Source organism: Phocoena phocoena, chromosome 6 (assembly GCF_963924675.1).
Source record: "Phocoena phocoena chromosome 6, mPhoPho1.1, whole genome shotgun sequence".
NCBI classification, from domain to species: Eukaryota; Metazoa; Chordata; class Mammalia; order Artiodactyla; family Phocoenidae; genus Phocoena; species Phocoena phocoena.
The window spans coordinates 34,958,187-34,973,543 of NC_089224.1; the positions used below are offsets into that span (position 1 = coordinate 34,958,187).

At 40.8% G+C, this 15,357-nt stretch overlaps 1 protein-coding gene and 1 non-coding gene across 5 annotated transcripts in view; both read left to right on the forward strand.

Moving 5' to 3' along the window:
- Positions 1 to 15,357, forward strand: part of UBAP2 (ubiquitin associated protein 2) — an 89,137-nt gene that overhangs the window by 58,886 nt on the left and 14,894 nt on the right. For all 4 annotated transcript variants that reach the window (XM_065878408.1, XM_065878409.1, XM_065878410.1 and 1 more), the window contains 5 exons: positions 433 to 622; positions 4,117 to 4,330; positions 7,312 to 7,589; positions 8,212 to 8,381; positions 12,251 to 12,464. In XM_065878408.1, coding sequence (XP_065734480.1) covers positions 433 to 622; positions 4,117 to 4,330; positions 7,312 to 7,589; positions 8,212 to 8,381; positions 12,251 to 12,464 — 1,066 coding nt within the window. The remainder of the gene's footprint in view (positions 1 to 432; positions 623 to 4,116; positions 4,331 to 7,311; positions 7,590 to 8,211; positions 8,382 to 12,250; positions 12,465 to 15,357) is intronic.
- LOC136125228 (small nucleolar RNA SNORD121A) lies at positions 743 to 823 on the forward strand. Its single transcript, XR_010655996.1, has one exon. It is a non-coding gene; the product is annotated as a small nucleolar RNA SNORD121A (small nucleolar RNA).

Genomic DNA, 15,357 nt, shown 5'->3' on the forward strand with positions numbered 1-15,357 from the left:
AATATGGATTCACTCTCCTTTAGGGAAGTTTAAGAGAAACTGGTTTCAAGTGGTAAAGGGAGCCAAATATTCTAAAGGAAACAAGCCAAACTTGAGAGAACTGTTTAAGTGTACTCAGTTGCTCCAGGTTTTTAAATCAGTTGTCATTGTGCCATTTCTGTGGAAACATCTTAATGCACCTTTTCGTTTCTCTTCTCTGCAAAGCCCTGTTTCACTCTCTGTGGCTTGGTATGCCTTTTTGGGGAGGAAGAGTGTGTGGCGGATGATTGATTCCCTGCTTTTGGCTCCCTTAAACTCCAGTTTCCAAGGGTTTTCGTCACTGGGATTATTTTTAGCATGAACTTATTACTTAATATTGACTCCCTTCTCAAATTCATTTTTTTGGTGAGATTTGCCTGTGACTCATTCTTCATTTGTTTTTTGTCTGCTTAGTGTTGATCTGGTAGCCTTGCTCCAGAAGCCTGTTCCTCACAGTCAAGCCTCAGAAGTCAACTCCTTTGAAACTTCCCAACAGCAGGGCTTTGGCCAAGCCCTTGTCTTCACAAATTCTCAGCACAACAGTCAGATGGCACAAGGGACTGGCAGCTCCACTGCTGTCAATCCCTATCCACCTCAGAGTCTGGTAACTCACTTTTATTTCAGTATGGGATTTTAAGGAATGTACCCATGAGCAAATGTATTCTAGAATGACACATGCCTTATGGTTATTTTTTACATATAAAAGTTTCTACACTAGATCTCAGTCCAGAAAACAATGATGTTATAATTTCCAAGCACATATCTGATGATGCCATGTGGAATTCAACTGCTGAGTTTTCTGGATGAAGATAAAAATACTTCTTTGATTCATTGAATTATGAATTAGTTTAGTTATAATCATTTAGTTAGGCATCCTTCTTACTAATGATTTTTTTTTCTTGGATTTTGTTTCAAAGTCTGTCTCTGTACTTAAGATGTTAAATTTTCATTTGTTTTCCAGTTTACTTAAATGCTAATGTTTGTGAGTATTGGCTTGCTAATATGCAGGAACAGTTTTTTCTAGGTCTGCCTAGGTTCTTATCTTTTTTTCATTTTTATTTGTTATTCCAAAAAAATATGTAGTAGAGGCCCTTAAAAATTTAAATGCGTTTTCAATGGAACAGTGTCATCTGTTGCTGCATATATGACTCTGGCTCCCATAAGAATTAAACTCCCATCAGAAAGAAGTTCAGGAACCTTTAGTGAAGCATATGAAGATAGGTGATGGGAATAAAAGAGCATAGAACGTGAAAGAATGTAGCTGCAGAATGGTGAACTCAAGTCCCTATCCAAGTGTGGGCAGTTCTGAGTTGGCAGAGGGGAGGTTGGAAGGACTATAAACACAGATCCACAGCTTTTCCTAGTGACAATTACTTTGGTTCATTCTTTGCTGTGTCCTACCTGAAATCTACAGTTGAAATGGAATTTCTTATGAATACGATATATGATAATCACCCTCTCCCACTTGACTCAAAATCCTTTGCTGTTCCCTAAAAAATTGGAGAATTGAATATGTAAACTTTTCATTGCTGTCTTCTACTCTACATAGTCATGTCATGTCAAGTATAACTGGCTTGGGAACTTGACATTTTTAGTGCCATTGTTGATAGTGTTTGAGAGGGTATCAGTGCTTGAAGTCGGACAGGCCCAAGGCAGGGTGCTGTCTCTGTTTTGAGAGGGCCCAGTAATACCCCTGAGTTTGATTGAACCATCCAATTTCTTTCCTCCATCTGCCACTGGTATACTGATGTGATGTCCTTGCTGACTTGCTGGAATCATAGTCAGGCCACTGAGAGCGTAGATAAGACGTGAGTTGAGTTTTTGATTTTGTTTCTGTTTTTTACAGCATCCCCTAGGTATGTTGCTTTTTGTTGTGGACAACATCTTGAGAAACTGGAGTAAGAATTGTTTGTTTAGCATATTAGAGCAGTGGTTCTCAACCCTACTGTATTTTTTTTTTTAAAAAAAAATATTTAAAAAAAAAAAATTTATTTGGCTACATTGGGTCTGAGCTGCGGCACACGGGATCTTCATTGCAGCATGCAGCATCTTTCATTGCAGTGCACGGGCTTTTCTCTAGTTGTGGCGTGTGGGCTCTAGAGCGCGCAGGCTTAGTAGCCCCACAGCATGTGGGATCTTAGTTCCGCAACCAGGAATTAAGTGTCCCCTGCATTGGAAGGCGAATTCTTATACCACTGGACTACCAGGGAAGTTCCAACCCTACTATACTTTTATAATCATTGGAAAACTTTAGTTAATAGCAACATTAGTAGTGATAATAATAATAAAATTATACCAGATTCTACACAAGACCAGTCAGAATCTTTGGGCTTGGGCACTTGTGTGTGCTTATGTATATGTGAGTTGCATGTGCGCAAGTGTACCAACAGACACATTTGTAAACTGCCCCCATTGATCGAAATGCGTAGGTGGAATTAAAGTCCTGTGCTAAGCGTTACCGAAAGCAAGGTGCTAGTCATTGATGCAGTGATGTCATCGTGTTGTGAAACACACAGCAAGTGCGTTAAGATTAAATGCTGAAACAGGATAGAGATTAGGTAAGAAAACAGAGAAAGAATAGAAGCATCATCCAAGAAGCCTTTATTGAGCAAGTAGGCTTGAGCTGGGTTTTGGCGGATTTATAGCAACATAAGAGTAGTGTAGCGGGCAGCATGAGCACAGAATCAGGAGTAGCAATAGGTAATGTTAGCACAGCTTTCTAATAGAAGCAGATTCTGTGTTTGATGTGCAATAATTGCCGACAGCCTAGTTTTGGAGAATTTGGATATCTTTAGAACAACTGGGATAGATAGTCCATGCCTTTGGGAATTGATAGCAGAAATAATTCTGCTCTCTAGATCTGACCTCTTGATGAAATGCAAATCATTTCTATTTTTAACCTTTAAGATGGTTATGGAAAGGGTTTTTAAAAAAATTTTTTTACTGTTTGCTTGTTTACTTATTTATTTATTGACCACACTACACGGCATGTGGGATCTTAGTTCCCCAACCAGGGATCGAACCTGTGCCCCCCTGTAGTGGAAGCATAGAATCTTAACCACTGGAATGCCAGGGAAGTCCCTGCAAAGTTATTTTTGACAAAGGACTTAACCTTTCCAGAAACTGAATGATCGTGATAAGTAAAAATGCAGTTGATCTGCAACTGTATGTTGTCTAGTCATAGGCTTTCATTCACATTGGGAGCGTATTTGGTGTAGTTAGTCATCTAAACACCTTGAAATAAACACAGCAGTGTCTAGGGAATCTGCTCAATATACAAATACCACCTATGTAATTCATATCTGATTTTAGAATACAAACGTTTAAGTAAGTACTGTGACCTGCGTCTGATCTTGCCGGGTGACCCGATGGCTGATCTCTCTGTGACTAAACCTATTAAAAACATTAAAAAGTTAAAGACTGTATTTTGTTTTTCAGGCTTGTCTCTGTCATTTTATTCATGGTATTTCTCTTTACTTTTAAAAAAAGTAGTATTGTGTTTGTGAACTTGTGACATCACTTTTTAAATAAAAATCAGTTTCTTAAAGTCTAGGGCAAATATTCCCCTTCCCTCTAACCTCTTTTTAAAAATTATTTATTTATTTATTTTTGGCTGCGTTGGGTCTTCGTTGCTGCGCACGGGCTTTCTCTAGTTGCCGTGAGCGGGGGCTACTCTTCGTTGCAATGCACGGGCTTTTCTTGTTGTGGAGCATGGGCTCTAGGTACGCGGGCTTCAGTAGTTGTGGCACGTGGGCTCAGTAGTTGTGGCTCACAGGCTTAGTTGTTCCACGGTGTGTGGGATCTTCCCGGACCAGGGATCGAATGCGTGTCCCCTGCATTGGCAGGTGGATTCTTAACCACTGCACCACCAGGGAAGCCCCCCTCTAACCTCTTATATCAGAATCAGGAAGGACTGTTGGATTTATGTAGTCAGATCTTGTAATGTTTTCATGTAGTATTCACTCAGATGATTTTTACTAATTCAGAATGTTTTAGGTTATAATTTTTTAAATCCTTGTGAAAATACATGGCGTGTTTTAGAGCCTGTTGTAGAAATTCTGTATCGCTGAGGACTTTTGCTTTTCTTTCCCTTTAAAGTCATCCGTCCTTGGTTCAGGATTTGGAGAGCTCGCACCTTCCAAAATGGCAAACATCACCAGCTCCCAGATTATGGACCAGTTGGAAGCTCCAAGTTTGGGCCAGTTTACCACCACCCCAAGTTCACAGCAGAATAATACAGGTCCTCCCACAACCGCTTCTTCTTGGGACCTCAAGCCCTCAGCATCCCAGTCCTCAGTCCTTAGTCATTTTGGTAAGTGTATTTTGGTAAGTGTGGTGGTTTGCCCCTAGTGAGGACATGCCGAACATTAGCAGAGCAGGTTGACTTTTGCACACTAATGTGGATTTGACCAGACATATTTCTTTTTTAGTAGAACTTCTGCAGAGTTGCTGAGTTAAATCAGTCAGCTTGGCATTGTATAAATACCTGCATTTATTTGTTAATATTAGTATTAGTAGTAAGTACATACCTTGAAGAGATGTGCAAAAACATGGAAATATTCATGCAAATATAAGGAAACAACACTTTGAATAAATGCCTAGACAGATTTTTTGAGCTTTATTAGAATAAGAAGGTGGAATGTGGACAACACCTTAAATCATATCCTCTGGTTGCGTTCTGATTCTAACACATGCATGTATCCACCATGATTTGGTCAAGCCTTAATGTCTGTGGTTTATAATTTAAAGGCATCATGTGTAAGTTGGATGTTTTCTAAGCTGTACTCCCGTAGACTTTTTGACATTAAACCACCATTTCCCACCAACACACACATGCCACAATAGCAGGGGGTTACTTTAACCATAGGGTCAGCTGTCTGGTTTATGTTTAGGGTGTATTGAGAGACATGGAAGCACATTTCTCTGCTGAATGAAATGGTTTACTGTTACGGAAGTACCTGAGACTACTCTAGGTTTGAAGTCGTGTCTACCAAGGAATTCACTAAAGATTCAGTGCCCAAGGTTTTTACTGGGGGACTTGGTTACATGGGCACCCTCCACCCAGTACAAACCAAAATTGTAGAATCCCAGAAGGAAAGCAAGTATTCAACATAAACCACATTGTACAAATAATCGAGGAGCAGAGAATCCCTTTTATCAGTTAGAGTGTAGGCATCCTTTGTCTAGAACATACCAAAATTCCCTGTTCCCAGACAGAAGCTGAGAGCCCATCTGCAAGCTGGCATTTCTGATGGCAGCTCTAGGCTTCCTATGTATGTTAACTTTTTTCTGCACACTTAACAGATGAGTGGTGTGAGTTTTTAGATTGGAGCGTGCTATTCCCATATTCTTTAAAAGCCTGTCTTCTTTGTACATGCCTCTAATATCAAGCCAAAAATAGATTCATCTATGATGGAAATATACTAAGTCATGGGATGGCAAACCTTCAACTGGATTTGCCACCATTTGTGTAAGTACACTTTTATAGGAACACACAGCCAATGGCCACAGCCATTCATTTCTGTTTTTCCTGTAACTACTTTCAATCTACAAAGGCAGAGTTGAGAATTTGCTAACAGATGGCCTTCAGAGCCTAAAATATTTACTGTCTTGTCCTTTTCAGAGAAGGATTGCCAACCTCTATCCTATATGACAGAGGTAGCATTTCAACTCAATGGTGGAAAGATGGTTTATTTCTGTTTGGTAACTGGCTGGAAAATGAAGTTGGATCCCTAACTCCCACTCTTCAGCAAAGTGCCAAATGAGTGAAATACCCAAACATAAATAATGAATCTAGAACAATAATAGAGAAAAACATGGGAAGATTTTTATATACTCTGTGTGAGGTAGACCTTTCTAGATATGATAGGAAACACCATAATCAAATGAAAAGGGAGACAACCTATGAAAAAAAAATTTGTATCATAGGCAAAGGGCTAACTTCCTTAATATAAAAACTAACTAAAAATCAAGGAGACCAACAACGAAGTAAAAAAATGGTCAAGAGAGGGTATGGACAGAGTTCATAGGCAAAGAAAACTTAAGTGTATGCAATGATTTTTAGCCAAACATATCATTTTTTAAAAGAAATGTATTTATTTTTGGCTGCGTTGGGCCTTCGTTGCTGCGCGTGGGCTTTCTCTAGTTGCGGCGAGCGGGGGCTGCTCTTTGTTGCGGTGCGCCGGCTTCTCATTGCGGTGGCCTCTCTTGTTGCGGCGCACGGGCTCAGTAGTTGTGGTGCATGGGCTTAGTTGCTCCGCGGCATGTGGGTTCTTCCCGGACCAGGGCTCGAACCCGTGTCCCCTGCACTGGCAGGCGGATCCTCAACCACTGAGCCACCAGGGAAGCCCTGAAACTTATATCATTTTAATTTGTGTCTTTTCTGCCATTTTTCCACCAATCAAACTAGGAAGGATAAAAGTGTGGTATTACAGTATGTTAAAAAGTTTGTGTTCTGTCTATGGATAGGAATTTTGAAGTGTTTGTCAAAATTTAAAATATAGTCACTCTTTGAACCAGCAGCTGTATTTTAGCAATTGATCCTACAGATATACTTGCACTTGACCAAAATGTCTTACATAGAAATATATTCATTGCAACATTGTTTTTCATAGCAAGAGATTGGAAAACCTAAAAGTTTATTAGTACAGTACTGGTTTTAAAAATCAATACCTATGTATGATGGATTACTTTGTAATCATAAAAATGAAGTAGCACCTTATACGTTAATGTGGAACAGTCTCTGAAAACTAAATGGTTTGCGAGGAAGCAAGATATATGTGTGTGTGTGTGTGTCTCTATGTATATATACTGAAACAGTATATCTGAAGATATTCAAGAAACTGGATACTGTGTCTGCTTCTGTGGATCAAATTTGGGGATGGGGTGGAAGGGTGATCTGTATTCACATCACATTCATGTGTATTTTTGTACCTTTTAGATTTTGTAATATCACATATGTTACTTACTGAAAAAAAAAATCAATAAAATAGTTTTCAGAAGTTAATATAAAACACCTATTCCCCACCCCATATGCTTTAGCATAAACTGAATCTCCTCTCTGCATAAGACATTAGCTACAAACCCATTCAGGTGTTCTTTTCAATCTATCATATACCAGTTGTTAAACATTATAGACACACGCACACACCACGTTTGGGATTCAGCTAGAAGACGGTTGGGAGAAACTAGCGATGACAGCAACCCTTCAGCATCCGTGCTGGTGGAAGAGGGAGCTGTGAGCTCATGTGCCTAAATGATTGATTGTTGCCCCCCACCCCCCCGCCTTCTTAGACTTCAAATCTCAGCCTGAGCCATCCCCTGTTCTTAGCCAACTGAGCCAACGACAGCAGCAGCAGACTCAGGCAGTCACTGTTCCTCCTCCTGGGTTGGAGTCCTTTCCTTCCCAGGTGAAACTCCGAGAGTCAGCACCCAGAGACAGCAGTACCTCCACTGTGAACAAACTTCTGCAGCTTCCCAGCATGACTGTCGAAAACATCGCCGTGTCTGCTCACCAGCCACAGCCTAAACACATCAAACTCCCTAAGCGGCGAATACCTCCAGCTTCTAAGGTGGGTCTTCCATCGTGAAGTCGCAGTCCCAAAGATGGACGTATTTTAACACTTAGTTCCTGTGGTATTTTCAAGTACATAGTTTACTGCTTTATGGGGACTCAGTCATTTCTGAGCAACTGGGCTAATATAGAGGGAATGGGTTTGTGCTAAGAGACAGGGACTGTGCATTCAAATTACAGGTCTGGCTCAGGAAATCTGTTGGTCTTGTGTATTTAACTCAGGACCTGCTGTTGTTACGTATTTAGCTGTGTTTTGTAGACAGAGGATGAGTGGTTCGTTGACCAGGTAATGCTTTCATTAGAGGCCCCTCTTCTTCACTCATCCTTCACCACAATCCTCCCCCCTCTCTTTGCTCAAAGAAGCAGTTGGTGGCACTGACCATTGTCCTGTTAACTTTTTTTTTTTTGTCCTGTTAACTTTTTAATTTTTCTTTGCTCTGTTCCTTTCTCTCTCTTTAAAAAAAAAAATCATCTTCCTTTTTCCTTCCTTTCAGCCTTTCACTCCTTGTTCCTCAGGCCTGCCCGCAATACCTTGGGAACCCAGTGCTTGTTAGCTTTGTAGGCCTTGGGACTTGGAATCTCTGACCTCTGTTGCTGACATCATGGTTTTGCTTTTTCAGATCCCAGCTTCTGCAGTGGAAATGCCTGGTTCAGCAGATGTCACAGGATTAAATGTCCAGTTTGGCGCCTTGGAATTTGGATCAGAACCTTCTCTCTCTGAATTTGGATCAGCTGCAAGCAGTGAAAATAGTAGCCAGATTCCCATTAGCTTGTATTCGAAATCTTTAAGGTATACAACTTCCTACTTCTCTCTCTGGTTTTGACTGAATTAAGTCCTTTGCAAAGTAAAACAAAATAGAGCCTAAGAAATCACCTGGTGGAGAAAAGACACCCTGTAGTGATGGGTTTGTGCCGTCATCACCAGTATCTAATTACAGAACATTTCTTCCATCACCCTAAAAAGAAATCCTGTGCCTATTAGCAGTCACTTCCAATTTCCCCCCTCCCCCATCCCCTGGAAACCAGTAATCTGTCTCTGAATTTGCCTGTTCTGGACACTGCACATAACTAGAAAAAAATGCAGTAAGTGGCCTTTTGTATCTGACTTCTTTCACTTAGCATAGTGTTTTCAAGGGCCATCCATGTTATAGTGTGTATGCATTTTGTTTCCAAATAATATTTCATTTTGCAGATACATCACATTTTGTTTTTTCATTCATTAGTTTATGGACATTTGGTTGCATCCACTTTTTGGCTATTATAAATCATGCTGTGTGAAAATTCAGTTAAAATTTTTGTGTGCTTTAATTTCTTTTGTATATATACCTAGGAATTGCTGGATCATATGGTAACTCATATTTAACCACTTGAGGAACTGTCAAACGTTTCCCACAGAGGCTGCAGCATTTACATTCCTACCAGTAGTTTATGAGGGATGCAGTTTCTATACATCTTTGTCAACACGTATTTTCTTTCAGTGGAATATTTTATAAATAGAGAATCCCAGATTTTAGATTCTATTTTATTAAATTTTTTACTTTCTAGAGCCAAAATCTGATAATTGCTTGAGTTCCCTTTTCTAAGGATGGACTCACAATATCTGGATTCCGTAAAGATTCATAAGGATCCTTAAAGATGTCACCCTGCCTGTCAGTTAAATTAGGTGGGTCTAATTTGGGAGGGGGGGAGGGGTGGTTCTTTTGAATTTTCAGTTGCATCATTTAAATAATGCAGTAGTAACTGTGATTAAAAATCTTCCAACAAACAAAATCCCAGGACCAGATGGCTTCACAGGTGAATTCTATCAAACATTTAGAGAAGGGCTAACACCTATCCTTCTCAAACTCTTCCAAAATAGAGCAGAGGGAGGAATACTCCCAAACTCATTCTGGGAGGCCACCATCACCCCGATACCAAAACCAGACAAAGATGTCACAAAGAAAGAAAACTATAGGCCAATATCAGTGATGAACATAGACGCAAAAATCCTCAACAAAATACTAGCAAACAGAATCCAACAGCATATTAAAAGCATCATACACCATGATCAAGCAGGGTTTATCCCAGGAATGCATGGTTTCTTCAATATACACAAATCAGTCAACGTGGTACACCATATTAACAAACTGAAGGAGAAAAACCATATGATCATCTCAATAGATGCAGAGAAAGCTTTTGACAAAATTCAACACCCATTTATGATAAAAACTGTCCAGAGAATGGGCATAGAGGGAACCTACCTCAACATAATAAAGGCCATATATTACAAACCCACAGCCAACATCGTTCTCAGTGGTGAAAAACTGAAACCATATCCTCTATGATCAGGAACAAGACAAGGTTGCCCACTCTCACTGCTGTTATTCAACATAGTTTTGGAGGTTTTAGTCACAGCAGTCAGAGAAGAAGAAAAAGAAATAAAAGGATTCCAAATCAGAAAAGAAGAAGTAAAACTGCCACTGTTTGCAGATGACATGATACTACACGTGAGAATCCTAAAGATACCACCAGAAAACTACTAGAGCTAATCAATGAATTTGGTAAAGTAGCAGGATACAAAATTAATGCACAGAAATCTCTTGCGTTCTTATACACTAACGACAAAAAATCTGAAAGACAAATTAGGGAAACAACCCCATTTACCTTTGCAACAAAAAGAATAAAATATCTAGGAATAAACTTCCTGAGGAGACAAAAGACCTGTATGCAGAAAACTATAAGACAATGATGAAAGAAATTAAAGATGATACAGACAGATGGAGAGATATACCATGTTCTTGGATTAGAAGACTCAACATTGTGAAAATGACTCTACTACCCAAAGCAATCTACAGATTCAGTGCAATCCCTATCACGCTACCAATGGCGTTTTTCATAGAACTAGAAACAAAAAATTTTACAATGTTTATGGAAATGCAAAAGACCCCGAATAGCCAAAGCAATCTTTTTTTTTTTTTTTAAATAAATTTATTTATTTGTTTTTGGCTGCATTGGGTCTTCGTTCCTGCGTGCAGGCTTTCTCTAGTTGCAATGAATGGGGGCCACTCTTCATTGCGGTGCACAGGCTTCTCGTTGCGGCGGCCTCTCCTGTCACAGAGCACAGGCTCCAGGTGTATGGGCTTCAGTAGTTGTGACATGTGGGCTCAGTAGTTGTGGCTCACGGGCTCTAGAGTGCAGGCTCAGTAGTTCTGGTGCACGGGCTTAGTTGCTCTGCGGCATGTGGGATCTTCCCAGACCAGGGCTCTAACCTGTGTCCCCTGCATTGACAGGCGGATTCCCAACCATTGTGCCACCAGGGAAGCCTCCCAAAGCAATCTTGAGAAGGAAAAACAGAGCTGGAGGAATCAGGCTCCCTGACTTTAGACTATACTACAAATCTGCAATAATCAAGACAGTATGGTACTGGCACAAAAACAGAAATATGGATCAGTGGAACAGGGTAGAAAGCCCAGAGATAAACCCACGCACATATGGTCACCTAATTTATGACAAAGGAAGCAAGAATATACAGTGGAGAAAAGACAGCCTCTTCAGTAAGTGGTGCTGGGAAAACTGGACAGCTACATGTAAAAGGAATGAAATTAGAACACTTCCTAACACCATATACAAAAGTAAACTCAAAATGGATTAGAGACCTAAATGTAGGACCGGACACTATAAAACTCAGAGGAAAACATAGTTAGAACACTCTGACATAAATCACAGCAAGATCCTATTTGATCCACCTCCTAGAGAAATGGAAATAAAAACGAAAATAAACACGTGGGACCTAATGAAACTTGAAAGCTTTTGCACAACAAGGGAAACCATAAACAAGACGAAAAGACAACCCTCAGAATGGGAGAAGATATTTGCCAATGAAGCAACTGACAGGATTAACCTCCAAAATTTAGAAGCAGCTCATGCAGCTCAATGTCAAAAGAGCCAACAACCCAATGCAAAAATGGGTGTAAGACCTAAATAGACATTTCTCCAAAGAAGATACAGATTGCCAACAAACACATGAAAGGATGCTCAACATCACTAATCATTAGAGAAATGCAAATCAAAACCACAATGAGGTATCACTTCACACTGATCAGAATGGCCATCATCAAAAAATCTACAAACGTTCTTCAGAACCTAGGGGCAGGACAGGAATAAAGACACAGATGTAGAGAATGGACTTGAGGACCCGGGGAGGGGGACAGGTAAGAAGCTGGGACGGAGTGAGAGAGTGGCATGGACTTATATATACTACCAAATGTAAAACAGATAGTTAGTGGGAAGCAGCTGCATAGCACAGGACGATCAGCTCCGTGCTTTGTGACCACCCAGAGGGGTGGGATAGGGAGGGTGGGAGAGAAACGCAAGCGGGAGGAGATGTGGGGATATATGTGTATATGTATAGCTGATTCACTTTGTTATACAGCAGAAACTAACACCATTGTAAAGCAATTACAATAAAGATGTTACAAAAAAATAAAAAGTAATGCAGATGATCCTGGATTGGATCCTGCACGAGAAGAATTAACAACTAAATAAATAATGCAGTAGTGTAAATTTGTAGTTACAGATATGTTTATTTAATTTAGAATATGACAATAAAGAGATGAAATCACTCCATGAAAACCTGTAAAGTGACACAAATTTATGTCTCATGTCTTTTATTCTTTGTAGTGACTCTTTGAATACCTCCCTAGCAGTGACCAGTGCAGTGCAGAACTCCACCCACACAACTTCAGTCATTACCTCCTCCAGTCTGACCAGCTCATCGCTGAGCTCCACTAGTCCCGTAACAACATCTTCCTCCTACGACCAGAGTTCTGTGCATGAAAGGAGCGCATACCAAAGCTCTGTGAGTCCATCGGAGTCAGCTCCAGGAACCATCATGGTTAGTGGTGTTTCCGGTTTCTCCTCCTAGGAAATCCTATTTGGAGCTCAGTGTGTAGTTGGGAAGTCATGCTTTTTGGCTAAGATTTCCTTTTAGAAATGGCTAACCTTTTAAGTAGAATCCGTATAGTAGTTCGTTGGATTTGCCATTAGTGGCCATCTCATTTGAAACCTGTGTTTCAAGCACCCTTGCACAAGGATTGTGTGAATGGACCCAGACACTTGGTATAAGGATAGTGTAAGGATATACCCTGAGTTGTTCAGAGCTGCTTGGATGGCGTAGGCTGGGACTATAGTCTGTAATAGTTCACTTTCCTGTAAGGCAAAGACATTCAAGCATTATAGCGAGAGCTACAGAGTGGATGAGAACATGAAAATAATGAAAACAATTGAATTGGCATAGCAGAAATTTGGGTATGTTGTCTTTTCTTAGGTTTCCTTCTAAGATTCTGAGGAAATATTTATGCGTATCAACTTAAGAGATTTTTCCTCCCTTCCTTTTCCATCTTTCATGTTAGATGTTTTCCTCAAATGTCTGGTGATTCCAGGCTGCCCACTTGACACTAAAAGGTTAACTGCCTGTGGCAGTAGGTTGTTGGATGTGGGCTTTCGTGAGGGACAGTGTGGGCGGCCATTTCTCTAGGGGTGGGGAGTTCCTTCATCAGCCCCTGTGGGCCTTTTCTGTTGAGTTTGTTTAGATTCTCCAGGGACTGTTTTTCTAGTCTCCTCCCTGTAGGGCCTATACCTGTCTGTTAGTGTCTTAAGAGCCTAGTGCAGACAGAAGGCTGCCGTTGGAATAATTTGTTTTGTCTGCATTGACTTAATCTGTGTTTTTTTAATAGTACTCCTTGCCATGTGTTACCCTCTTGATGAAGTTTAGAGCCTGTGGGAGAAGGTGGAAGGGGGCATTCACCCTGCTGTACAGAGTTTAAAACGTTTCTCCTATGTTTAGCCCTACCTGCATACCCACTTCCAAAGTTATGTGATATATATAAGTACTGAGTTGCTTGGTGTGGTTCTTTGATGTCAGTTGAGTGGTTTTCTGGTTTTCCCTACTAGTTGCTTATGATTTGGCTTTACCCGGTCAGCTAAGTCATAGTTACTCTCTGGCATCTGCTTTCTACTGTACAAAATTTTGTTGCTCTCATTTTCCACCTGTATTTGCCTTTCTTGGTTTACATATTTTTAAAAAGCTGTGTATTCTTCATATATCTTCTTTAAGAAGTTTATTTTTGTGATTTCCGACATGGCAACCACTAGCCACATGTAGTAGTTTATTTAAATTAAATACACAATTAAAAGTTTAGTTTCTCAGACACACCACATTTTAATGCTCACTGTCTAGATATGGTTAGTCACTACAATATAAGACCAAGCACACACAGACAGTATTTCCATTATTGCAGAATATTCTGTTCCCGGGCTTCCCTGGTGGCGCAGTGGTTAAGAATCCGCCTGCCAATGCAGGGGACACAGGTTCAAGCCCTGGTCCGGGAAGATCCCACGTGCTGCGGAGCAGCAAAGCCCGTGCGCCACAACTACTGAGCCTGCACTCTAGAGCCCACGAGCCACAACTACTGAGCCTGCGTGCCACAGCTTCTGAAGCCCGCGTGCGCCTAGAGCCTGTGCTCCGCAACAATAGAAGCCACTGCTATGAGGAGCCCACGTACCGCAGCAAAGAGTAGCCCCCGCTCACCACAACTAGAGACAGCCAGCGTGCAGCAACGAAGACCCAATGCAGCCAAAAATAAATAAATAATTTAAAAAATATATTCCGTTGCCTTGGAACATGCTGCTCTATAGTTTCTAAAACATAAATCAGACTGTGTGCTTAAATCTGTCATCTCCATGACATCTCAGTTCCAGCTCTAACTTTACCTCTTGTTCTGCTTGTCTGTATCACTGTTCACCTCGTTTCTTGCTCAGCTAATTGAACCAGATTTCTGATCTCTCCCGATCATCTGATACTTTATTTTTGTTCCCACCATGCTTCTGCCTAGAATTTCCCCCATCCCAAATAATATGGCTCCTTTGTTGTGTCAATTTGTCCATTGTTTGTGGAGTGTTTTGGTTTTGTTTATGATATTTTTTAATCGAAGTATAGTTAATTTACAATGTTGTGTTAGTTTCAGGTATACAGCAAAGTGATTCAGTTATACACATATATTCTTTTTTAGATTCTTTTCCATTATAGATTATTACAAGATATTAAATATAGTTCCTTGTGCTATACAGCAGGACCTTGTTGTTCCGTTGTTTGTATTTAAAAATGATTTTCTAGGGACTTCCCTGGTGATCCAGTGGCTAAGACTCCACGATGCCAATGTAGGGGCTCCGGGTTCAATCCCTGGTCAGGGAACTAGATCCCACATGCTTGCAACTAAGATACCGCATGCCCACAACTAAGACCCGGCACAGCCAAATAAATTAAAAAAATGATTTTCTAGGTGGGATGAAGTGTTCCTAAGTTATGATGGCAGCTGTTTCGTTCCCCTTTTCTATTTTTTTTGTCTGGTATAGTTTTTTTTTGTTTGTTTGTTTTTGCGGTATGCGGGCCTCTCACTGTTGTGGCCTCTCCCGTTGCGGAGCACAGGCTCCGGACGCGCAGGCTCAGTGGCCATGGCTCACGGGCCCAGCCGCTCTGCGGCATGTGGGATCTTCCCGGACCGGGGCACGAACCCGTGTCCCCTGCATCGGCAGGCGGACTCCCAACCACTGCGCCACCAGGGAAGCCCTCTGGTGTAGTTTCGAGAAGACTTTGTATGTCAGGGTTTGTGCTGTCTTGCTGCACATGCTTGATGTCATGTGTATGTATTTACTGAATAGTGAACCCCTGTTGAGAGGGAGGCAAAAGAGTAGAACTTTGATTGCTCTCCACCCGTCTTTGTATATTG